Below are 24,696 nucleotides of genomic sequence, written 5' to 3'. Positions count from 1 at the left end.
GTACCTTTGTAGGCTACCCGGACCAACAACCTGTTTAGGCACCTCCAGGTTGTTGCCCAGCACCTCGATCCCCGGAGTGTCACTGGCAGATCGCCACAACAGACTCACTGGGGTCCCAAACTGGTAGCACTCCTCTATGGGGCGTGGCTCTTGGGCAGGAAGGGAAAATAATCCGCCCAACAAGTGCAGTGATGTATAATATCAGCGCCAGCTGGAACCCCACTGGAGGGACCCGAATCCAGACACTGACCCGGATATACATTCACCAGTTGTCCCATCGTCCAGCGCAGTGGGGGCACATATGTGAGTACTGCTCAGGATTAATTGGGGTGCCACGATATTTTTGAGTTACCCTAAAACACACAGATCTCCTCACAGATAACATTATGGTGAGTCCGAAAAAACAGGCAAAAATTGATCAATTTCCGAGGGTTGACCCACCATCCGCCTCCTTCCCCGCTCCTGACCCCTTTCAACTCGACGTGGCTGCCCTGAGCCAGACACTGGTGGCACTGACAAATAGTACGGATAGACTGGGCACGAAAAATGACACTCACCTGCAAAGTCGACATATCTGCGATACAGATAGATAAACTGTGTAGTCACATGACAGAGGCTGAGACCAGAATGGGGGACAATGAGGACCCAAAATCCATCTTGCAGAGAGAAGTTACCCACCTATAACAGACTGTGTAGAAAATGGTGGCTAAAATGATGACCTTGATGGTCTATCTCGGCACAACAATATATGTATCCTAGGGGTTCCAGAGTCCACCCCCATATATCAAATGGAGCAATTTGTTGAGAAGCTGCTTAAAGACGTTCTGGGGACTGCCCAATATCTCGAAAATGTTCTTAGAGCGCGCGCACACTACACCTTGGCAACCAGACCCCACCACTCCCAGGGCACCTGAGCGCCCCATTATTGCATGCATTTTCAACTACCGCGATAGAGACGCCCTCCTCAGGGCAGTCAGGGGGTGGGGAAACTTTGCTGGGGCTCAGCAACAATCTGCCCATTTCCAGACTTTAGCCCACAGGTGCAGGAACAAAGGAAGACTTTTCAAACCGCAAAGAATGCTCTGAGACGTAAGGGCGTCCGCTATGCGATGCTGTTCCCAGGCAAACTTTGCGATGTGCACAATGGGAAAAAAATCTTTTTCACCACCCGGAAGCAGCGGAGGAATTTGCGACTGAACACCTACCCCCCCATGGCTCTCCGGGGCACCCTCCCCGATGGAGCGAGACCCTATTCTGTTTTTTCAACCATTTCAACACCCTTTCCTAGTGTAGCAATCCCGCATGCCATGCTCTGTGACTTAGAGGATCATAGGTACGCAAGGGACAAATCTACTTGTACTTGATGAGTTCGGCGACACTGGAGTCAGTTGACCGCATGTAATGCCCTGATCCCGCAGACACTGCAGAAGTTATGTATTTTAGCTGTTGATTAAGCTGTATTGGTAATGGGGGTCATGTCGGCATGTTGTGGTTTCTGGCATGAGTGGGTGTGGGAGTTGGGGAAATTAAAAAGGTGCCTACACAATTGTACACTTCATTTGCAGATTCATAGGTGTTATAGATACGTGGTCTGCTGGGGGGCGAACTATCCGGGATACACAGGTTAGGTCACAATGTTTCATTGACAACCCAGAACACGAGTGACCATGGTGGGTGAATCGCTAAATGTAATGTCCTGAAACATCAGATGGCTCACCAATTACAAAACATTTCAAAATGTGTTCAACCATGCTAAACTGCACGCTGTAAATGTACTCTGCTTCCAGGAGCCACACCTCCCTATCAATGACCCACTCTCTCTCTTGCCAGGCTTTGGGATATACACAGGTAAGGATCCTCATACTCTTCACAGTCCAGAGGGGTTGCAAAATATATATATATATATATATATATATATATATATATATATATATATATATATATATATATATATATATATATATATATATATATATATATATAATCAATCAGCCTTTGAAGTTTCGATTGCATGACGAAATAAGCGACCCGGAAGGCTGCTACATCTTCCTTGCAGGGGAATGTTCAGGGTTTACACACCTAATGTGTATTGCCCAGACTTTTTCCAGAATTGTGCTGCAATTATACATAAATTCTCTGCATATGATGTAATATGGGTGGGTGATTTCAATTTTGCTGTGCCCCTGGACCTAGACCGATCAATAACAATGCAAACTTCTTAATCTTCACGCTCTCTGACCATTACCCGATAGCCGCCTCCATCTCCATCCCTGATACGGAATTACACCCTCCACGGTGGCACTTCCTCCCCCGCGCCCGATAAGACGAGGTATTCCGGTCTGGGATCCAGGAAGACGTCCTGGAATATTTTCCTAATGAATGCAGACTCCGTTCCGGATTTAAGAACGGTCTGGGAGCCTTTAAGGTCTTCATTAAAGACTGCTGGATCTCCAGGGAAAGAGGGGGGGAGGGGTCCTCAGATCCTTGAGGGAGTCCCTTCGTAGCTTGGAGAAGGAAATCAAGGATCTGGAACACAGACAGTGATCCACCGATTGAGAAAATGTTCTCATGTAAGAGACTTGAACACCTAGAGATAGCGAGCAGGGAGGATAGGTTTCTGGGGGGGGATCAGATTCTGGCTACTCACACCCTAGCTTGGGCGATTTGCAAGTACTGGGCCCAGGAGGGAATATTGGAGGTCTTCGACACCAACAGGCGCCTAGATCGTGATACCGGCGAGATCAATAAGGTATTCCGGGACTATTATTATACACTATATTCGTCACAATCGAAGGTTTCTCCAGCAGTAATTACGGCATATCTGGACCGAGTCGCCCTGAGTTGGTTAGATCCTGCTCATGCAGACCTGATGAATACACCTCCAACAGTTGATGAGATTTGTAGAGTCATCCAAGATCTCCCTAGTGGTGAAGCGCCCGGCCAAGACAGCATCTGTGCCGAACTCTACAAGGAATACGCTGTTATCCTTGCCCCACACCTTAGCCGTATGTATGAAGCCTCTACGTCTGCTTACTCCCCGAATCCACCAGGGCAGCAGTGGTTACTCTCCTCCTAAAAGCTAGCAAGGATCCTACCAACTGCACATCCTATAGACCCCTGTTTCTTATTAAATACGGACAACAACATTCTGGCAAAATTACTAGCCAACAGACTCCTCCCCCATATGAGTGCCCTAGTCCTCCCCGATTAGACAGAGTTCATCCGAACCAGGTCTACACAAAACAACCTGAGGCGGCTGTTCTCACTAATGCACAACGTCAATGATGACATACCCATAGCAACCGTGGCCCTAGATGCAGAAAAGGCATCTGACTCACTCGAGTGGCCTTTCTTATTCGAAATTCTTCGTAGAACCGGTTTGTTGCTCCGTATATACAGTGGATCCGACTGCTTTATACGGCTCCTCAGGCCGCAATATTGTCGAACCAGCTGATCTCAGATAGCATATTTTATTTCCAACTAGAGGTACAAGACAAGGTTGTCTGTTCTCCCCCATCCTTTTTGCACCCCTTGCATGCGCCATCAAAGAGTTCCACTCACACAGTGAGGTGCTGATTTTCTCACATACATAATTTCCCTTTACGCAGATGACATCCTGTTATATATAAAATCCCAAAACAAAATCTACAACCCCTAGTGAAGGAAAATTACGCTGTTCGAAGGATTTTCAGTATTGCAAATCAATTGGTCCAAATCCAAAATCCTACCCATAACTTCTACATCACTCCGGACTGATGTTGATACAGATTTCCGGAGGTGCCCTGGGAGAATGAGGTATTTAGGCATAAGAGTCTCAATTTCTCCATCTATACTTTTTAAAGACAATTATCTCGTGGCCCTTGAACATCTGGAGCGCAGGGTCACCATTTGGATCTGCCTCCCTCTATCACAAGCTGCACAAGGAACAAGTTACTTACCTGTAACTGTTGTTCTCCAGCATGGGTCTGGCATGGATTCACATGCTCATGAATATTCCCCGTCGTCAGGCTGGGAATCCTCGGTAAAGAAAAAAATCAGTATCAGTTTCGTTTCTGATCTGTCTTTCGTATTAGTAACCAATCACTGACCTCTGCGTCATACTGACCACAGCCAATGACTGCCCTCTACCTAAGCCCCGCCTCTGGCAGCCATCTTCAGATTTGGTAGCACGTGAAGTGGCAGTATGACCAAGTGAAGAGCCGCAGAGGGGTAGGCGGGAGGTTCGCATGTGAATCCATGCCAGACCCATGCTGGAGAACAAGAGTTACAGGTAAGTAACTTGTTCCTTCTCCAGCATGGGGTCTGGCATGGATTCACATGCTCATGAATATAAGAATAAATAGCAGTACACACATGCACAACCACAGGGGTGGTAAAAAGGCTCAACATTAAGCAATACAAAAACTCAACATTAAGCATCTCTTACCTCCTCACCAGGCTCACCTTAGGCGAACAGGTTGCGAAGCATTGCTTGGCCGACCCTGGACTCCTCCCTGGAATCCCGATCGACGCAGTAGAATCTCGTGAAGGTGTGCGTCGACCTCCACGTAGCAGCCCTGCAGATGTCCAGCAGGGGCACACCAGATGAGAACGCCGTAGTAGCAGCGATCGCTCTGGTCGAATGGGCTCTCGGACGGCCTGGCAGCGGCCTGTTAGCCAACCGGTGACAGTGCATGATGCAGCCGGAGATCCATCTGGAAATGGAAGACTTCGAGAGAGCCTTCCCTTGATTCACAGGTCCAAAGTTCACGAACAGCTGTGATGTCCTCTGGAAACTCTTCGTGCGGTCCACGTAGAACTTCAGCGCTCTAGCCACATCCAGCGAGTGCAAAGTCCTCTCGGCCGGCGACGAAGGAGACGGGAAGAAAACAGGTAACACCAAGGGCTCGTTAAGATGGAAGTCCGACGGTACCTTGGGCATAAAGGAGGGGTGCGTCCTAAGCACCACCCTCGAGGCATGGAAAGTCAAGTACTGTGCTTTGCAGGATAGGGCCTGGATCTCTCCCACTCGTCGTGCGGAGGTAATGGCCACCAGGAACGCAGTCTTCCACGACACAAATTTCATCGGTGCAGAGTGCATCGGCTCGAATGGGGGCCCCATGAGGCTGGTCAGCACCACGTTAAGTTCCCATGCCGGGGCAGGGGCCTTCATCGGCGGGAACGACCGGAACAGTCCTTTCATAAATTCTTTCACCAGTCGATGGGACCACAGGGACGTCCGTCCTGTGGTTCTGGTATATCTGGAGATCGCCGCCAGATGAATCTTAATGGAGGCATGGGCTAGCCCAGCCTTTGCCAGCGATAGCAGGTAAGGCAGCACTTGAGGGGCCGTAATCCGTAGGGGGTTGATCTTCTGTGCTCGGCACCAGATAGAGAACCTCTTCCACTTATGCCCGTAGCATTTGAGAGTCGAGGACGCCCTGGCCTTTGCAAGAACCTCTCTGCAATCGGCCGGTAAATCGTAGCCTCCAAACTCTAGCGCTGCAGGAGCCAAGCCTGCAGGTTCAGCGACGCCGGGTCGTGGTGGAAGATGGCACCTCCTTCTCTGGAGAGAAGGTCCGCGTCCGCCGACAGCTTGATGGGAGGGGACGTTGACAAGTCCAGAAGGTCCGGGAACCAGATCTGCCTCGGCCACGGCGGTGCGGCGAGGATCATCCTGCACCGGGACCTCTTGAGCTGGCTGATGAGTCGAAGCAGCAACGGCAACGGAGGGAACGCATACAGGTATAGGCCGTCCCAGGGGAACGAGAACGCATCGCCCATGCTTCTCGGCTGGGGAAACCTGCTGGCGAACCTCTTGCACTTCGAGTTCGTCGCTGTTGCGAACAGGCCGATTTGGGGTTTGCCCCATCGTCGGAAGAGTTGGTCCACCTGATCCTGGCGCAGTTCCCACTCGTGAAACGCGCGCAGCTCCCTGCTGAGCGAGTCGGCGATGGTGATTCTTTCTCCTGCCAGGTGGAAGGGAACCAGGAACATCCCCTGGGCGACCGCCCAGTGCCACAGATCCTGTGCCTCCTTGGATAGGGCTGGGGATCTGGTGCCTCCCTGCTTCCGTATGTAAAACATTGTCGTGGTGTTGTCCGTGAAGATCCGCACCACCTTGCCCTTGAGCGACGGGAGGAACGATTTGAGAGCCCAGAACACGGCTCGGAGTTCCAGGACGTTGATGTGCAGGAGCCTCTCCTCCGGGAGCCAGAGGCCTCTTGCGTGGAGATCTCCGGTGTGGGAGCCCCAGCCTTCCAGGGAGGCGTCCGTCGTCACCATCTCCTGGTACGCTGGCATCTGAAAGTCCTTGCCCGCCGTGAGGTGCGCTCGAACGCCCCACCACTGAATCGCCCGCCGGAACACCTCGTTGAGGGGGACCCTGTCTTCGAAGGTGCCCGTCGCCTGCAACCAATGGGCGTCGAGAAATTCTTGAAGAGGGCGCATCCGTAGTCTGCAGAGGTGCACCAGGTAGATGCAAGAGGACATCATCCCCAGGAGGGACTTGATGGACCTCACCCTGGCCACGTCCGTGGCTAGCAGGCGCTGCACTTTGCCTAGAATGGTGTTCGTCCGTTCTTCCAACGGGGCCGCCAGGCGCCTCACTGTATCGAGCTTTGCTCCCAGAAACAGGGCCACCTGCGACGGCACCAGGTGGGACTTTGGGTAGTTTATGGCGAATCCCAGATCTGTGAGTAGCTGGACGGTCCTTGCAGTGTGTTCAACGGCGAGTTCCCTCGTCCTTGAGCGGATGAGCCAGTCGTCCAGGTAGGGGTAGACGTGAATACCCTGCAGGCGCAGCCGCGCCGCCACTGGTGCTAGGCACTTGGTAAAGACCCTGGGGGCCGACTTCAGTCCGAACGGCAGTGCTCTGAATTGGTAGTGACGTCCCTGGACGACGAACCTGAGGAACTTTCGGTGACTTTGAGGATGGGAACGTGGAAGTATGCATCCTCCAATGTCCAACGACGATAGAAAGTCGCCCTCTTCCAGCTGTCCCAGCATGTGCTGGAGGGTGACCATCCTGAACTTTCGTGATCTAATGTATTTGTTCAAACGACGAAGGTCCAGGATGGGGCGCCAGCCGCCCGTCTTCTTCCTGACGAGGAAGTACCTTGAGTACACCCCGGAGCCTCTTCGGGACCAGCTCGATGGCACCTTTCCTGAGCATCGCCCGTACTTCCAACAGCAGTTGCGGGACGTGATTTTCCTTCCTGGACACAGGTGGAACCTGAGGGCACTTCTTCAGGAATTCGATAGAGTGTCCTCTTGCCAGGGTATCCAGCACCCAACGGTCGGTGGAGATGGATTTCCACACGCCGACGAAATTCGTCAGCCGGCCTCCCACCGGGGTGCTTCGGTGGGGGCCCGAGACCACGGCCGGTTCAGTCCTGCTTGGAGGTGGAGGCCTTGCCGCCCTGGCCACCTTGCCGACGGCCGCAAGGCGCTCCCTGCTTGCCGCGGCCGCTGTAGGCCCGCCTGGCAGTAGGACGACGAGCCACCGCTGGATCCCTTGGAGGCACCCTGTCTGCCTCCGGGGCTCCTAAAGGGCTGTCGTTGCTGAAGGGCTCCTAGGGCGCGGGCCGTCTCCGTTTTAATGGCTTGGAGGGATTCGTCCACCGCCTTCCCGAAGAAGTTGCTGCCGTCGAACGGCATGTCCAACACCCTGGTCTGGACGTCCTGACGGAAGTCAGTCGCCCGGAGCCAACCCCGTCGTCGCAGGCAAACACGGTTGCCCAGCTGGCGGAACCCGGTATCGGCAATATCGGTTGCCACCGTTATGGCGTGGTCCGAAGCCACCTTGCCCTCCTGCAGTATTTCCAGGGCCTCGGACCTCTTGTCGTCCGGCAGGAAGTCCAATATGGGGGCCAGCTTAAACCAGAGCTCCCTGTCATAACGGGCCACGATCACCAGGGCGTTGGCCGCTTTGATCGTCGTCGCCGCCGACGAAATGGCCTGCCGCCCCATGGCGTCCAACTTCTTTCCCTCGCCGTCCGGCGGGGAATTCGACGTCGAGGCTCCTGACCCCGCTGCTTTCTTCTTCGCCGCCGCTGAGACGACCGAGTCTGGCGTTGGCTGGGCCCTGAGGCACAGGGGAGCGGTTTCAGGGACCCGGTACTTCTTCTCGTAACGGTCCCGTTTGGCTGGTGCTGTGGAGGGGTTTTTGAGAACCGACAGGCCCCCTTTCCAGATGTCATCGATTAGGGGCACCGCGATGACCGTCTTCCTCTTGGCCTCCCGGCGCTGATAGAGGAAACCTTCCTTTTTCTGCTCCTCCGGGCAGAGCTGAAACAATTCGGACGCCCTGGCGATCATGGCGTGGAATGAACCAATCTCGTCGGGCGGCGAGGCCCGTGCGACGGGAGACGGGAGACCCGTTCCGTCGTCGTCGCCCTCAGACCCCGTCGTCGATCCCAACGCACCGTCATCTCCCGACTCGTGGGAGGATGAGGAGGGAACTGAAGGCCTTACGGGGGCGGGCGGAGGAGAGTGGGTCCTCCGTCGTTTGTTCTGAGGACTTCCCGACGGGCCGGGATGCGGGTCCTCCGGCCTGGGCCGTGGGAATCTCGTCCTTATCTCAGACCATAAGGACTGGATGGCAGACAAAATGGCCGCCGAGCCATCTTGAGGCCTAAGGTCCGGCTGTGTCGGGAGGGAACGCCACTCTTCCTCACCCTCGTCGTCTTCCTCGGTTATGTCCCGAGGATCTTCCCGACGGGATCGAACCTTCTCGAATTGGACTTCGAGGTTCCCCACGGCCTCGGTCAGTTCCTCCTCCGAGGCCGACTCCGAGCTCGAGGAGGGCACCGTTCCCCCCCTCGCTTCTTCCATCATGGCGGCCACAATGATGGGTTGAAAAGAGGATTCCCTCCTTGGCGGCAGGGAAACTCTAGTCCCAGTGGCAGTCTGCGCTGGCGATGTCTCTGCTGGCTTGGCCAGAGTCGCCGCGATAGCCTCGATAGAGGCCTTCGCCTGCTGGGTAGGGGCCTTCACCACCTTAGGTGCGTCCCGGGCCTTCTCTTTCAGGGGAGGGGCGACGCCTCGCTCCTCCTCTTCCGAGATCGGACGGGGCTTCTCCCGAAGCTTACCCGGGGTCTCGGACTTTCTCTTCCCCGAACCGGAGCGTTGGCTCGTGGTTGACGGTGCCGGGGAAGGTGCGCCCTGCCTGGCGACCGAAGAGCCCGACCTTTCGGCGCTCCCGGAGCCAGCGGACTCGCGGCGCTTGGCCTGGTGTTGGGCCCCCGTTGCCTGGGCACCCGCACAGGACTTAGAAGCCCGCTCAGACCCTTTCTTCTTCTTCTCACCCATCGAGCCCTTCTCCAACCAGCTTGCGAGACGGGATCGACGGTCCCTCATGGTCCGCTCCGACAAGTTCTTGCAGAACTGGCAGTCCTTCTCTACATGAGCCTTGTCCCCATGAAGACAGTAGAGGCATTGCGAATGTTCGTCTTCCTTAAACACATTCTGCAGCCCGCATCCAGGGCAGCTGCGAAACAGCTTGGGTCCGGGCGACGAACTCGCATCCTGGGCCATATCGAAGTAGGCCGCAAATCTTCTGGAATCCTCCAAGAGTTGATTCGACGAAATCTTCACCCTTGAGGGGCGTAGGAAAATCCCGCAACGGGTAGCCGTTAACGGGAGTAGAAACGGTGGAGCATGAGGCTCGATTAACCGAAGAAAATGTGAAAATTCACCTAAAAAAGCGCGAAACACGCAGTAAAAGCTTGAGAGCTAAGCACGAGGACTCCCAACACTTGAACGTGCGGTAAAAATCTGAAGATGGCTGCCAGAGGCGGGGCTTAGGTAGAGGGCAGTCATTGGCTGTGGTCAGTATGACGCAGAGGTCAGCGATTGGTTACTAATACGAAAGACAGATCAGAAACGAAACTGATACTGATTTTTTTCTTTACTGAGGATTGCCAGCCTGACGACGGGGAATATTCATGAGCATGTGAATCCATGCCAGACCCCATGCTGGAGAACTAGCATTGGCCATGATGATAGTTGTCCCCGAGATGTTATACATTTTTAATAATGTTCCACTGGTCCCACCTACCTGGTTCTGGAAACATGCCCGATCTTTACTGACTAAATTAGTATGGGCGGGGGGACAGGCGAGGGTTGCACTAGATACACTGACCCCCACCATACACTGGGCAAGTTCTTGAACACCCCGACCTATATGGTTACTATCTCGCCTCCCAGATACAATCCGCTATATGGTGGTGGCACCCTATGGCTGACCTACCGCTCATTGAACTGCAGAGAGCTACTACCCGGCCAGACGACTTAAAATGCATGTTGTGGGGGACCCCTAGACGCATCCCCAAGAATGAGATTCAGCCTATTGACGTTACCCAATGGGCATGGGATCAGGCCACCTCCAGTACTAACAAGTGAAGAGCCTATCATGCTGACTATGCTTTGTATGCGGTTCATGGGCTCCCACTTACTCAGGAGCTAATTTTCGGAACACACTTCAAGAAATTGGGGGTCCACTCCCTGGGTGATTTAGTTTGGGAAGGAGAGTTTATTCAGTGGGGAAAAACTCAAGAAGCTAGACCCCTGGAAGCCGGTCACCATGCTGTTATAATTTAGATTACGAGAAACCCTCTGTGGCATCTGGGGCGTGTTCCCCCGGGCGCCTCCTGCCTCACTGCTGGCTCAGTTTTTGATTAACCCCCCCTACACGGAGTGGGGTGGTCTCAACATTATATAAGATTATTAAATCCTTGCGGCCAACCTCCCATGGATTGTTTAGGGCTAGATGGGACACGGTATTAGATGCCCCCTAAGGAGCCCCAGTGGCAGGTGATCTGTGAGATGACCCGGAAGATATCTTTCAATTCTAGGTTCCGCTTGACTCATTGTAAGTTTATACATCAGTCTTATTATTCCCCCGCTCGACTTCACAAATACTAACCTGAGAGCCTCCACCTGTCCCAGATATCATTTTGACCCAGCTGACTATATACACATGGTGTGGGAATGTTGTTATATACAAACCTTCTGGGAGGGAGTGTATGGTGCCATGGGCGGTGTTAGAGAGAATTCTCAGAAATGTGCCAATTCCCTCCACCTTAGAGACCCCCAGAAACTTTGCTGGATTTTGAGGACTTTATTTTTTTAATCTGAAGAGAGCAAGACCCTTTTCCCTACTCTCATGCATTTCAATGTGATTTTGTATACCGTTTCGTTTGGCTATGGAGCCTGACGAACTCCATATGCATCATCTTTTACATTGTGTCACACAGCACCTTCAGTACAGTGACACAGGGAAGTCTTTCAGATTTACCCAAGGTTTAAATACCTTCTCTGGGATAAACTACTGTTTTCCGGAGCAGTAAAGTGAAATTGAGTTTACTTACATTTGTAACTTTCTAGACCCAGCACACACTATCTTAAAATAGGGTGCTGGGGGGGTTACCTAGTGTCTAGCTTCTCATGTAACATTTTTATGTTACCCTTTCCTCACTGACTGGTTGGTGGCAGTGGTTTACTTTTAACTACCGTGCTGTGTATTTATTGCGGGCTGCGTTTGCAGCAAAGCACCTAAGGGTGCCATTTTTGTCAAAATGGCCCAGGTCGTCTTTTTTCGCCATTTCTTTGTGGAAAGGTTCTTCCTGAGATTTGCTATGCGCGCCAAACCAGGTTTGGTCCCTTTGGTTGTTTTGCCCTTGGCGGGATTCACGAGTGAAGCCCGCCTCTGGCTCCAGGGTGTCTGGGGTGGGCAGGAAGTGAGGGAGGTGCCCGAAACCCCAAGGCTTTTGGCTTGGAAGGCAGAGTCGACCTCTGAACGAAGGAACCGAAGAAGAACTTGAAGAGGACACCTGCTGCAACTCCTGGACCTTTGGTTCGCCCGGTGAAGCCCTGCGGCTGTGATGAAAAGTCCACATTCGTATCGACAGAGAAGCCCCTGCAAGGACGACTTCTTCCCTTGAGTTGGTGGGACCAATCAACTCCAAAGTAATCCACCTGGACATTCTCTCGGAGCTAGTTTAATTTCCAGAGTTGCTGCTGGAAACCGAAACACCAGGGAGAGGAACACCAGATTGTGTGCATTGCTTTTAAGTTGACCAAGAGCTCCAGGAAGATCCTCCAGACTCCCAGGAAGCAGGACTGACCGGGCCTGAGCCCCATCAACAGAGTGCAAGACCCCAGAAGCAAGGAAAGCCCATCTCAACAGCCAGGAACCGCAGAGTTGCTATTTGCGGTAGACGCGAGGAGCTGAAAAACCAAACCGCTACTTGTTTGAAGATTGCTTGTTGCGAGCAGTGACCGTCCCATTGTAGTGCAGGAGTCCACATAAGTCCTCCCTCCCCATGACGGAGGTCCAGGAACAGTTAGATCTGCAGAGCTGCTCAGAAACAGAAGTCATCTGCTGCACTTTTTCTTCAATACAAAGGTACTGTAAAAGTCAGAGAACTTAACTCTTGCTGTGGAGTTGCTTGCATCTTCTACTACTCACAAGTCTAACGGCTTGTGGCCCTACGTTGATTCTTCTTTTTCTTCAAAGACTTCGAAAACATTGTGCAAAGAAGTGCTTCAGGTCATATATGACTTTTGCCCATCGACTTTGGCTTAGCCTGTTCCACTGAATGACTTATTGGGGGATCTGAAAGTATTTGCCTGCTTGAGAATATTTGTGATCTCTTTTATGTTCTAATAACATTTTCCTTTGACCTATTCCTAAGCTATTCTAAATGCAACAGTGGTATATTAATGTCTCCAGCACCCTAGCTATTGAAGTCACCTGAGGGTGTAGGTTGTGTCTGTGTGCCATCCCAAAAGGGTACTTAATGATTTAGAAATTTAAGAGTGTGTATTTTATTTTTGGAGTGCATTTCTGTGTTGCTTTATATTGCTCCCTTCTGAACAAGGCTTACTCTGACTGATAAATTAATAATTGTTTATTCAAGAAACCTTGTGTACAAGTGTTTATTTGGATACTTGTCACTGTGAATCTCTGTGTAACTCCCCTAAAGCTCACATTGACCCCTCTTGAGATACGCCTGGCTGCTCAATCACGCTGCCAACCTGTGTAATACAGACTTATACCAAAGGTTGGGTTCCTATTGCCAGGTGGTCAGGGTTGTTGTAGTGCACCCATAGGGTACTGCATACAATCTTGCCTAACAAGCAGGATGGTCCTCGACTGCCCACGCGACTGCCCAATGGCTTGGCTGCTTGCCTTTTTCAATGTCCCAGGGAAGGCAGAGAAAACTCCTAGCTATGGCCGCGGTGGTTGCAAGGACAAGGATAGCTAAAACGTGGAAAAGGACAAGACCCCTTTCACTGCAGGAGTGGAGCCACACACTGATAATCTATTAACACAGAATCGTCGTACAGGAACTCACTCCCCCCACCCCCACCCGGAACTAGATTCTTGGACTATTGGGCCCGACATATCTCCTCAATATTGTCGATGTCTCATCACCTGTTCCCACCCAGAAGACACTTGTTTGAATGGACAAATATCGAATGAGACGATATGACCTATATCACATGTGGCAACTGGCCTGTCCCCAAACTCGCACTAGGGCATATGTATCTGCCTTACTATACCCAAGTTTAGCATGAATCTATAACTACAGAAGTTATGTATGCACCCGTTTCGGGGGAGTTAGGGGACAGGTGGGGTTCGGGGTGGGGTGTTGGGACAAGCAATGCTGTTATTGTACTTTACTGTTATGGAAAAATCGAATAAAAAATAAGTTTTTAAAAAAAAAACACTATTTGTACAGTATGTCCTACTTCTTACTACAGTAAGGTATCCAAACCTCCTGATTCTTACTTGAAGCCTATTTTTATTTTTTAAAAAAACATTATTTCAAATGCAGTTATTCCCATCACAATGCTCCTTGAAAGCCTCTGATTAAATAAATACATGTTCAATTATATCTAGGTAAGGGGTGAAATGCATGTAGAGACTGAACAAATTTCATACTGGGAAGTATTCACTACAAAAAAACACCCTTTTGGCAATTAATTCACTGGGAACACAAGAATAAAATCCTTAACTGGTATTCGATCAACCGGAAGCATTTATTTGCCAAGTCTTTCAGTCCAGAACCCGTATAACTAAACTTGCCAAGTTGCACTGGACTAGGTTTTTTTAAGAAGCAGGAAAGCTACAAAAAATATCTACCTACAAAAACACTTTGGTACCCACAATGAATAGACTCAACTATAAGGTCATGATCAGGAACCAAGATGACCAATTACGGCGGACAAAGAAAAAGCACCAGTTATCTGTGAGATGCCACGCTTCCTGACTCCATTCTGCAGTTAAGATGCTTGTCTTCTAAACTTTTACATAGTGGATTTAATTTGTTATTTAAGTACAAACTACCTTGTACAGACGTGTGAGAGTGGGGAAAATGGTAACTACGTGATAATGATTCTCACACTGTACCGAACTTAGCAGACGGACAGTGAAGATTATGTCAACAAAGATGAGGTTGATCATTATTATTGATCTACTTATGTAAGCTATATAATTATGTTACCTCTAGATTAGTCATTTCAACAGTTCAGCCTTAGCATATAATCATATTTCACAAGTTAAAATATAGTAGCACATACTCAAATTTCATTGATGTTTTATTTTCTGTGGAACATACAATGAAAGTACAAATGAGGCTTAATAATATAAACAGGAGAAATCATTGACTTCAGATTAAAAGTTTAAAGGACCAATCAATTAGGCCGGAAAATATCTTTCAAACGAGACAATAGAAATTAAAACCTTTCATATATAATGGAGATATTGAAGATTTTAAAATCTACATTGATAGCCATCTTGATGACATCAACACTACACACCACACATCATGGAGGGACAGCCTGGAAATTATTCATCTAAATGTCCTTTCTGATAGCACAAGGCCAGTCCCACAGTTTTCCTCACTAAAACCGACAAACCTACAAATGTTCCCCATCTATAACCATTTCTTTTGAACAGCTGAGTTAAAAAGGTGCAAATGCAATTACAACAACCCACAAGTAATGCTACGATTTGTTTTCATTTAAGGCATGGTCTATGAGTTGTGACGCCCACAAATGATCTTTGTGAAATTTCAAAAATAGTAGTAGCATCCCTGCCTAGCCACTAGTGGATCTAATGTCAATCACAAGCGAGCAGTAATGTGTGGTTTCACAAAATCAAATATTGTTTTGGCAGAGTTAAATGAGATAAAATATATATATATTTTATCTCATTTAACTCTGCCAAAACAATATTTGATTTATTATATTTCCTAGATGAAATATTTCCACTTGAAAGAATAAAAGGAGACCTACAGAGGAAGTACAAGACACAAGGCTGCATAAATCACCATTGCTGATTTTTAACTCTCCACATCACACATACATTTGGTAAAATAGGTTTTTTCACCTGAAAATGCAGCACCTCTGACAACTGCAATAATAAATACTGTAGATGCATATTTATGGTTGATGATGGCGGAAAAGGGGTAAATATTTATCATTAATTCATGGTCAACACTATGAACCGATATTAGAAAAGTAGAAAAAAAGATCAAAGATGATTGCACTTTTTGGCACTACAAGCTGTTTGTTTGTAAACAGCGTACCTGCACATTTGTAGTGGGATTTTGGTGCTAACAGATCATGAACAAGAATGAAGAGATATGGTACAACAGCAATAGCTTATCCTAATAAAATATGAAAATAGACTAACATTTTATAGACCAAGGATAAAGAATTCATAACAAAAATAGCAAAAATACAAGCAATTCTAATTGTGAAACAGGCCTGTTACCGATTTAGGTATTGTGACAGGGTGCAAGACCTGACCCTGTGAAGAGGGGGTTGTGGACCCCTCTCAACCTGGATCAGGTAGCCTATCCGGGTGTTTGCCAGAGCCAGCCCTCCCCCAGAGGTGATATCATGAGTGAGGGCCCCAGTCTCTGCCACCGCCACATGTGCCTGGTTACAACTGAAAAAGTACCACTGACAATCACCCCATACCAACCTTATCCTATGTGCTTGCCAGTGTTTTCTCACCTCCATTCCAGAACTACCAAACCCAGAAGTCCTTGTGGCGAAGGAAAGACTTCAACCCACCAGTCGGAAGCGCCACGATGAACATAAAGAATATCACAGTGGACAAAGTGATCCCTGCCATTCTCCCTACCCTTAATTCGCTTGCCGACAATCTTGATCCAGAAACGGTCATCAATGAGTACAATAAAATCATGCTTACCTCGCTTGATGTCATTGCCACAATCAAACTCAGACCTAGCAAGCCCAAACTTCACTTGAACAAGTGGTTCACCCCACAGCTAAAGACCTTACAGCAACTAAAGAGGAGCTGTGAAACCTCTTAGAAGCAAATAAAATTAAACTAACCGAAATCTCGTCCCAATACAAAAAAGAAACGTGCCCAGCCAAACTCAACTCCTTCATAAACGTATCTCTAACTCCAACTCTGGTATGAAGGAATTATTCACCATCCTAAAGGAATTAGAATCCCTACCCCTATTCCAGACATCTGCAATAAAGACAAGACTTGGTGCTCAGACATACAACAAACACTCTACAACAAAGTAACCACTGTCCAAAATAAAATGGCCCAAAAAAACCCTCTCTAAATTCTCTAGCATATCCTAACACTACTCCTGACGTCCCCCTCAAGAAATCACTACCTGACTGCCCTGCCCGTTTCAACTTCACTAAAACATCCACTCTTGAGGTAGAAAAAATGATCTGTGCACTCAAGCCATCCAACTGCCAGGGTGGCCTCTGCCCTGCCCAGCTCATAAAGGATGCTGCAAGAGATCCTGCCCTTTTTATCTCCAAATTCATCAATGCAAAACTTGCATCTGGCACCGTCCCTACCAACCTGAAACAATCCTGGATGCTCCCCCTACTAAAAAAGCAAACCCTTGACACAATCATACCCACTAACTACCGTCCCATTACGACAGTACCGTTCCTGTTAAAAATACTTGACAAGGTTGCTTAGCTTCAAATCCAAAAGTATTTGGAACTTCACGAACTCCTAGGTGCTCGACAGTCAGGTTTCCCCGCCCAACACGGAATGGAGACTGCCCTTATCGACTTAAAGACCCAAGTCGACGAGTTAAGAGATAAAGGGAAAACAGCCCTCCTACTGCTTGACCTCTCGGCTGCATTTGACCTTATGGACCACAAGGTCTTATGCAGCCACCTAGACTCAGCCGCCCGTTTCTCCAAAGAAGCCATAGTCTGGATCGAGTCCTTCGTGAGTGATAGGACTATGAGGTTTTTTTTCCCTCTTCAGCAGCGGCAGACCCTATCCCTATGACGTGCGGGGTGCCCCAGGGTTCATGTGTCTCTCCTACATTGTACAATATATTCACCAAGCCCCTTTTCAACGATCGGGACCATCTTGGTATAGCCTACACTAACTATGCAGATGATACTCCGATCCTCCTCCCACTTTCCGGGGATTACGTTAAGGATTTGGCATTGGTGAATAGAGAGTACCTAATCATCCAGGCATGGATGGCAACCCATAGGGGAGGCGTGGCCGGAGCTCATGTAGTGAGGCTGTGACAGGGCTGAGCTCTCGTCCTGAACTTAACATTGATCCTTGAATTCGCCAACAATTACAATTAATCTGGCAAAAAAACAGCAGCGCTTACCAACACAAGCGCTTCTGCAACTCCCGACCGAAGATCCGAAGAAAATCGGAGCCTGCATCCAGTCAAACGGGACCTGTGAACGAGCCACAGGGGTGCCGAAGAAATGGCAGCCTGAGAGAGGAGGAGGGCCGCTGCGGGGGAGGAGCTCATCCCGACACTTGGCCCCTGCGACTTGCCGAGTGGCGACGGCCCGAAGCAACTGCCGCGCCCTGAGACCGGGGATTGATGGTACTGCGGAGGTGGCGGACCTGAACCGGCCCGCTGAGGAGGGAGAGCAGTCTTGCCACCGAGTGCCACACCCGCTGCGGCCCCCCCCACCCCGGCTTGCCGCATCGGGGAGGGAGGACAGAGGGGGTGCACTGAGGCGAGGGGCAGTGCAACGGCTGCCCCTGACTGCACCCGCGTGGCCCGGAGGCCCGCGGGGGAGCAAGGAGCGGGCAAACCGCGCAGAGGTCACACGGAACGCGCAAGAAAGTAAAAGTGCCTGCCTGGACACACAAATTGAACAGAAACGAGTGCTGGTGCTCTGACGAGCGCGTGGACAGCCGCGGTGGTGGGCTGGAGGTGCGTTGCGGGCACAGTAGAAGTGCCGTGCACTTGGAAATAACACACACCCCTAGGAGTGATTCCCCACCCAGCAGGCCCCCCACAAGAGATCAATAAGGGTTCCCGGAGATGCTCCACTCTACCGTTAGTGGTGAGTGGACTGAGATGGTCTGACCCAGGTATTGTGCCGTTTCAATCTGGGGCAGGTTTTCTCTGCCAGTAAAAACAGTCGATCCTAGTGTGGAGGCTGTGCGGAGCGGAGTAAAAGGAGCCACCTAATAGACAGGCCTAATCCCCGTAGCCCTGACCTAAAAATCAAATGGGATAGGGATCTGGGGCGTGATATGACTGACGGAGAATGGGGGAGAGCTCTGGCGTTCCCCAAGGAGGTATCCAGGAACTCCAGATTCAGATTGATCCAACTGAACGTGCTTTACCGCGCCTTTCTAACACTGCATAGAATATCGAAGTTCAGCAAGCAGCCCCATCACAACTGCCCATGGTGCAACAGGGACAAAGCGGATCTTCTACACATGTTCTGGGAATGAACCAAGACCCAGCAGCTCTGGGCCGAGGTAGAGCAAACCTGCAGGAGGGCAGGCATGACCAGGTACGAATGGACCCCCAGCGAGTGCCTCCTGGGGACTTAACCCAGATTAACCAAAATAAAACACACTGTAAAGCTCATGGACATGGCATATATCCTAACCAAGAGGACCATTGCAATGGCATGGAAGCAGCCGGGCGGCCCGAGATTCCAAGCATGGCATAGTGAACTGGAACGCTGGGTTGGGGCGGAAACCTTCTCTGGGAAGACAACGTCTCTAAATCCCCAGAGTATGCAAGTCAGGCACTGGAAGACTGGAAGGCCCTGACATGGGCACTGTTCCACCCTTCCAACAATGGAAAGCCCCCTTGAACGATTTACCCCCACGCTATCTGAACTGACCACTACAAAGTCACTTAAACAGACGATCGCCAGAAACAGAATTAATCTCTTATCTGCATGCTCCTTCCCCCCCCCCACTCCCGGCCGTCGCCCTCCCCACCCCATCTCCTGCTAATTCTCCCAAACCGAACTATCCGTCAACCATAAGGAGACAGTTACCGTTACAGTAAACCGTTTTGTGTTTGTTTATTTGGTATAGCGCAAAACCAAACCCAAAGGGTAGCTGGGCGCAGACAATACAAGGATATTTGAGAACTTGGTTACAAGAAAATACAGTTATGCAGTTCAAATTAGAAGCAAGGTGCATGTACAAGCTAAGTGCGATAATACAGGTAAAGCTAGTTGACCAGAAACCAGTTAATCTAATTACAATCATCAGGGGTCTCTAGAGCAGGTGGGCGGTGGGAAAGTCAAGCTAAGTGTCATTGGATCGTATCCAAGTGAGGACTTTCCGCCTGAAGCTAGGGTAAGGTTGGTCCATTTTAAGATCTAGAGGGAGTCTGTTGCAGGTTTGAGCAGCTATGACTGAAAAACTGGAGCCGCCAGCTGTACTTTTTTTTATCTGGGCACCACTAAGGTATAGGCATTGGGTATTCTTGTGGGACGGTTAGAGATTCTCTTGTTGACTCTGTTTGCCAAGTAGGGGGGAGCTATGTTGTTAAGACATTTAGAGGTGAGAGAGAGGGTTTTGAGGGCAATCCTGTCTTTGATTTTTAGCCAATGGATATTTTTTGCTGGAGGTGGAGATATGAGCTCTATCAGGAATATTTAGAGCTGCTCTAATGGCGTTATTTTGGAGGGTTTGGAGTTTATCAAGAATGTACTTGTTAGATCCTGCATATAGATCATTACAGTAATCCATCTTAGAGATAAGTGCGTTAGCTAGTGTAATGCAGCTAGTCCCAGTTAGGAATGGTCTACATGCTCAGATCAATTTACAAGTATATGCAGTGGAGTTTGTTTCTTGAAGGTGAGCGCTGAGTCGAGATAGACCCCGAGGGTTTTGACTGCAGTGATCACTTTGATAACATTATTGTCAATGTTGAATGAGGCATAGTTCAGGTCAAGTTTTTTTGATAGCCATCTCTGAGCCAAGGATCGGTAACTCTGTTTTGTCGTCATTCAGGCAGAGGTCGTGAGATGCCATCCATGCCTGAATGAGGAGATATATCTTGTTTACTAAGGCCGTGTCTTCCAAGAAGTTGCCCGAAAGGGGGATGAGGATCTGAGTGTCATCTGCGTAGTTAGTGTAGATGACACCCAGTCTGTCCAACTTGTCAAACAAAGGTTTAGTAAAGATGTTGTACATCGTGGGAGATACACATGATCCTTGAGGGACACCGCATGAAACTAGTGTGGGATCAGCGGCTGCTAAGGGAGAGAAGACTCATTGTCCGGTTTGCAAGGAAGGATTGTACCCAGGTTATGGCATCACTTGAAAAATGAGCGGCGGAGCTAAGGTGATTGCATAAAACTGCATGATCTACCAAGTCGAAGGCCGCAGATAGGTCAAGGAGGAGTAGCATAGCTGCCATTGTCCTTCAACTCGTCAATTTGGGTCTTAAGGTCAATCAGGGCCGTTTCAGTACCATGAAGGGGCCGGAAGCCGGATTGATGTGAGCCCAATAAGTTGTTGGTTTCTAAGTTGTCCTGAATTTGCAGGTAAGCTACTCTGTCAATGATTTTAAGCAGAAATGGGACGGTGGTGATGGGTCTGTAGTTTGTCGGAATTGCGGGGTGAAGTGTTTGTTTTTTTAGCAAGGGAAGCACCCAAGATTGTTTTAGGTTATTAGGCACTAAGTTGGACTTAAAGGATGCATTGATGAGTTTAGAGATGAAGGGGGCTAAGTCTCTAGCTGCATCTTTTATAATTTGGGCAGGGCAATTATCACCTTTGCAGTTAGATGGCTTTAGAGATAGTATGTTTTTTTCTGTCTCTAATATAGTTATTTGTTTGAAGCTAAAGGGGTGAGGGGTGTTAGGCTGGCTTAGAGGAAGCTGTGACTGAGGTGTAGGCTCCGTTGGCAGGAGCAGGGAAGCTTTTTTATTGGCAATTTTAGTCTGGAGCAAGCTAATTTTACCCGCCAGGGCATTTTGTATATTAGTGCACCAGAGTTTATTTTTAGGAATGTTATCAGTCGGGGGTATGGGGGATTCCATTTCACGGAGGATGGAAAATAGTTCCTTGGTATCTGATTTAGCCTTCGATATTCTATCATTAAAGGTATTCCTTTTGGTGCTTATGATTTCCTTTTTGTACTGTTTGGCGAGAGTGGCTAAATCAGTTTTGTTCTCCTCAGTAGGTGAGTGTAGCCAAATTGACTGCAACTTTCTTTTTTGAGTTCTGAGGTATTTCAACTGTGGTGTGAACCAGTTGTTCAGGTGACAAAGTTGTTTACTTTTACGAATTTTGGTAGGGGCAATCCGGTCAAGTGCCTTAATCATCGTACTGTTATAGGCTTCCACAAGAGATGTAGGGTCTGTAATATTGTCTAGGTTGTCGAGAGTTGGGAGGAGGTGGGGTAGGAGTTGTTCTGCTGCGATATCTTTTTTACTTCTGGTGGGGAGTGGCAGGGCCATAAGTATTGGTTTGGGTCGGATAAGGTCAAGTGAGGCAGTGAATACAATTAAGTAGTGGTCAGTCCAGGATTGCGGCATTATATTGGTAATGCTAATGTTGCAATTCCGATCGGCAACCCAGTCTGGGGTTCTACCTTTGTCGTGAGTAGGGGAAGAGACTTTTTGTGTCAGGCCATAATCATTCATTAGTGAAGCAACAGATAGGGCATGTTTGTCATTACAGTCATTAAAGCCCAGGTTAAAGTCTCCCAGTAGTAGAATTTGAGCGTGGTCTTTAGTGTTATTAGTTAGGATACTAGTTAGGTCGTCTTCAAAGGATCCTAGTGGTCCAGGTGGTCTGTAGATGACATTCATGGTAAGGGTATGGTTAAAAGAAAGGTGGAGTTTAGCAGTAAGGAGTTCACATGATTGGAATAGCAAAGTAGTAGCTAATCTGATGGGTAAGGTGGATTTGTGAATGATGGCTAGGCCACCTCCTCTGGTATTAGATCTGTCGACTCTTAGTAGTTGGTAGCCATCAGGTATTGCTAGCATGTACTCTACTAGGATAATTTCACAGGAGAACATCCATCAGACCCACAAGACTAGTCAACACTAACTGCCTTACCATCCCCAGATTTAAGCTCTCCATGGTTGGGGGCTGCAGCTTCCCCGTCAAAGCGTCCCAACTTTGGAACTCCCTGCTCCCCCTAATGAGAGAAGATCAACCCTTTCTGAATTTTAGACTTGGCTACATCAACTGGCTCAAGTCTACCGATTGTTAAAGCCCATCTGTGTGTGATCTGCATTCTTGTACCATAACTGTATTCCTCTATGCATTTATTGACCTTTTCTTGTTCTGTACGTGTACTTCCTATGCTCATCTTGTGTAACCTCTAAGCCTTGCATATCCTGTACTTGCTGCGCCCTGATACCCCCGGGTCTGGTGCGCCCTATAAAGGAATAAACAAACAAACACATAACCAGCGAATCAATCCCTGCAGCAAATTGACAGTTGGGACGCTCCAGTACCCAAGAAAACAAATGTTGAAACTGCCAATTACTGTACCAGCCCAACACCGTGAAACACCGGGCTTAAAAGGCACTTTATGATTTCCCACTTGTGTAACCCGGGCTCTTGTGGGGAAAAAGTTGAGCGCCAGAGCCAATGGAAGGGGGAAGAGAGGATACAAAAAAAATCAACAGAATGGAAGAGTGGGTAGTTGGGTTGTAAGGTGGAGGTAAAGGGAGGAAAATTTAGACCAAGCGATCAGGTGGAGGAAAAACTGGAGCATAGCATGGAAGACCGACAAAGCGTGTACAAGGTGAGGAATTGTTTGGTGAAGAAAGTGGTACTTGGGTGTGAGAATGTGAGTCTGGTAAGAAAGCTGAGTGAATGGGACAATGTGGGAAAGTAGGGGAGTAAGTGAGGCTGAGCGAGAAAGGTTACTGTAAGAGTGAAAGGAGGGTAACAGAGAAGATGAGATGGAGTGTAGTGTAAAATGGAGTGTATTGGAGAGGGAAGTGGGGACTAGTGGAGAGTAGAGGGGGAGTGAAGAGTGGTAGAGTAGAAGGATAGCAAGAGTAGATGCGAGGCAGAATAAAACCAAAAGGAGAGGAGAGAGAGAAGGGAATTTGGAGGAACAGAAGGGCGGAGAGTAGAAGGAGAAACAATACATCAGGGCAAGGAGTATGAGAGCATGAGAGGAGCAAGAACGAGTGAAACCTGGGAAGTCAGAAAGGCAGTTTCCTGTTCAAAACACCATCATTCCGTATGTGGGACAACAAAGCTGAATCCCTCCTTTGGAACAGCCTACCCCTCCCTCTACGTCTTGAGCAGGACCTCCCTAAATTCCAAAAGCACCTGAATACTTTACTTTCTGCCTCCTCCTTCCCTTCTCTGCTAATCTCACAGTGGCTGATATTGATGTCTTGGACCCATATGCATCCTCTGGGACCCTTAGCACTCACACCCAATCTTCCTAGCTTCTGTCTACCTTCAGCACTTGCCTCGGCACACCATCCGCCCTGGAGACTTGAACTTTTCCACCCAATGTAACTCCAAGCCGTATAGCACTTGCCATACCTTGCACTTCCTCTGTGTCTCACCCACAAGCACGGACACCCCAGCATCTTCCCCATTAGCCTCTTCCTTGCTGCACTTGCACATTCTGAATACTCACGATGCATAGTAGGTTTGTTCGTTCCTTCCCCACTGTATTTATATTTGTGTTTTTAATGTACTTCAATCCCATGTCCTCCCCTCTGTTGCCCTCTGGGCGCTTTGAAACAGAATTAATTTGCTGTATAAACGCCTAATAAGCAAACAAACAAACAAACAAACAGGTTTGGATTTGGCAAGAAGCCTTTCGGCCCTCACTGCAACCCAGTAATATTCTAGGATAGGCCTGGACTAATGGTTAATGCCCACATTAGATGCAGTGATTTTGCACCTCTTACACCATTTTGCACCTCTTACACCTCTTACACCATCTATTACAGTTATAGATCACTACTAATGCATGTCAGCAAACAATCACATGACAATCGCATGAACATCTCTTCTGAAAAACAGTATTGCAGGTATTTCAAATACATAATAACTAGCAGATAAAGTATTACCACAGGTAGCTGATGCTGTGATGCAACACCGTAGTCATCAATGCCATGAGCAGGTGCTATATGAACCAATCCTGTACCTTTAACCATTGTCACATGGTTAGCAGGCAGAAGAGGTGACACTCTGTCTGGGATGGTGGGATGAGCACAGGAGCCATTTTCCAAATCTGCACCTGCAAAAAGAGAAGAGAGGGAGGATTCAGAAACAAACCCTACTGTAATTGTCACTTCAACATACAATGGCTTGTCCATACGTATTATGAAAAATAATGGTCATTTCGCTATGTGAAAACATATTTTGTGTGGATTGAAAGTGAAGCAGCTCTGGCTCTGAAACCGAAATGTTTTTGACCTCATCCTACCAGAATTATTTATTAATGTGCCAGGTTT

General features: G+C 48.8%; 1 protein-coding gene across 1 annotated transcript in view; it reads right to left on the bottom strand.

The window, feature by feature from the left end:
• IARS2 (isoleucyl-tRNA synthetase 2, mitochondrial) overlaps positions 1-24,696 on the bottom strand; it is a 1,527,005-nt gene that overhangs the window by 1,168,014 nt on the left and 334,295 nt on the right. The window contains exon 9 of the mRNA XM_069608590.1: positions 24,310-24,479. Coding sequence (XP_069464691.1) covers positions 24,310-24,479 — 170 coding nt within the window. The remainder of the gene's footprint in view (positions 1-24,309; positions 24,480-24,696) is intronic.

This window comes from Ambystoma mexicanum, chromosome 4q, assembly GCF_040938575.1.
Source record: "Ambystoma mexicanum isolate Mex_15411 chromosome 4q, UKY_AmexF1_1, whole genome shotgun sequence".
Classification (NCBI taxonomy): Eukaryota; Metazoa; Chordata; class Amphibia; order Caudata; family Ambystomatidae; genus Ambystoma; species Ambystoma mexicanum.
Note: the sequence above shows the minus strand (reverse complement) of the source record. Positions and strands in the feature narration are given on the sequence as shown.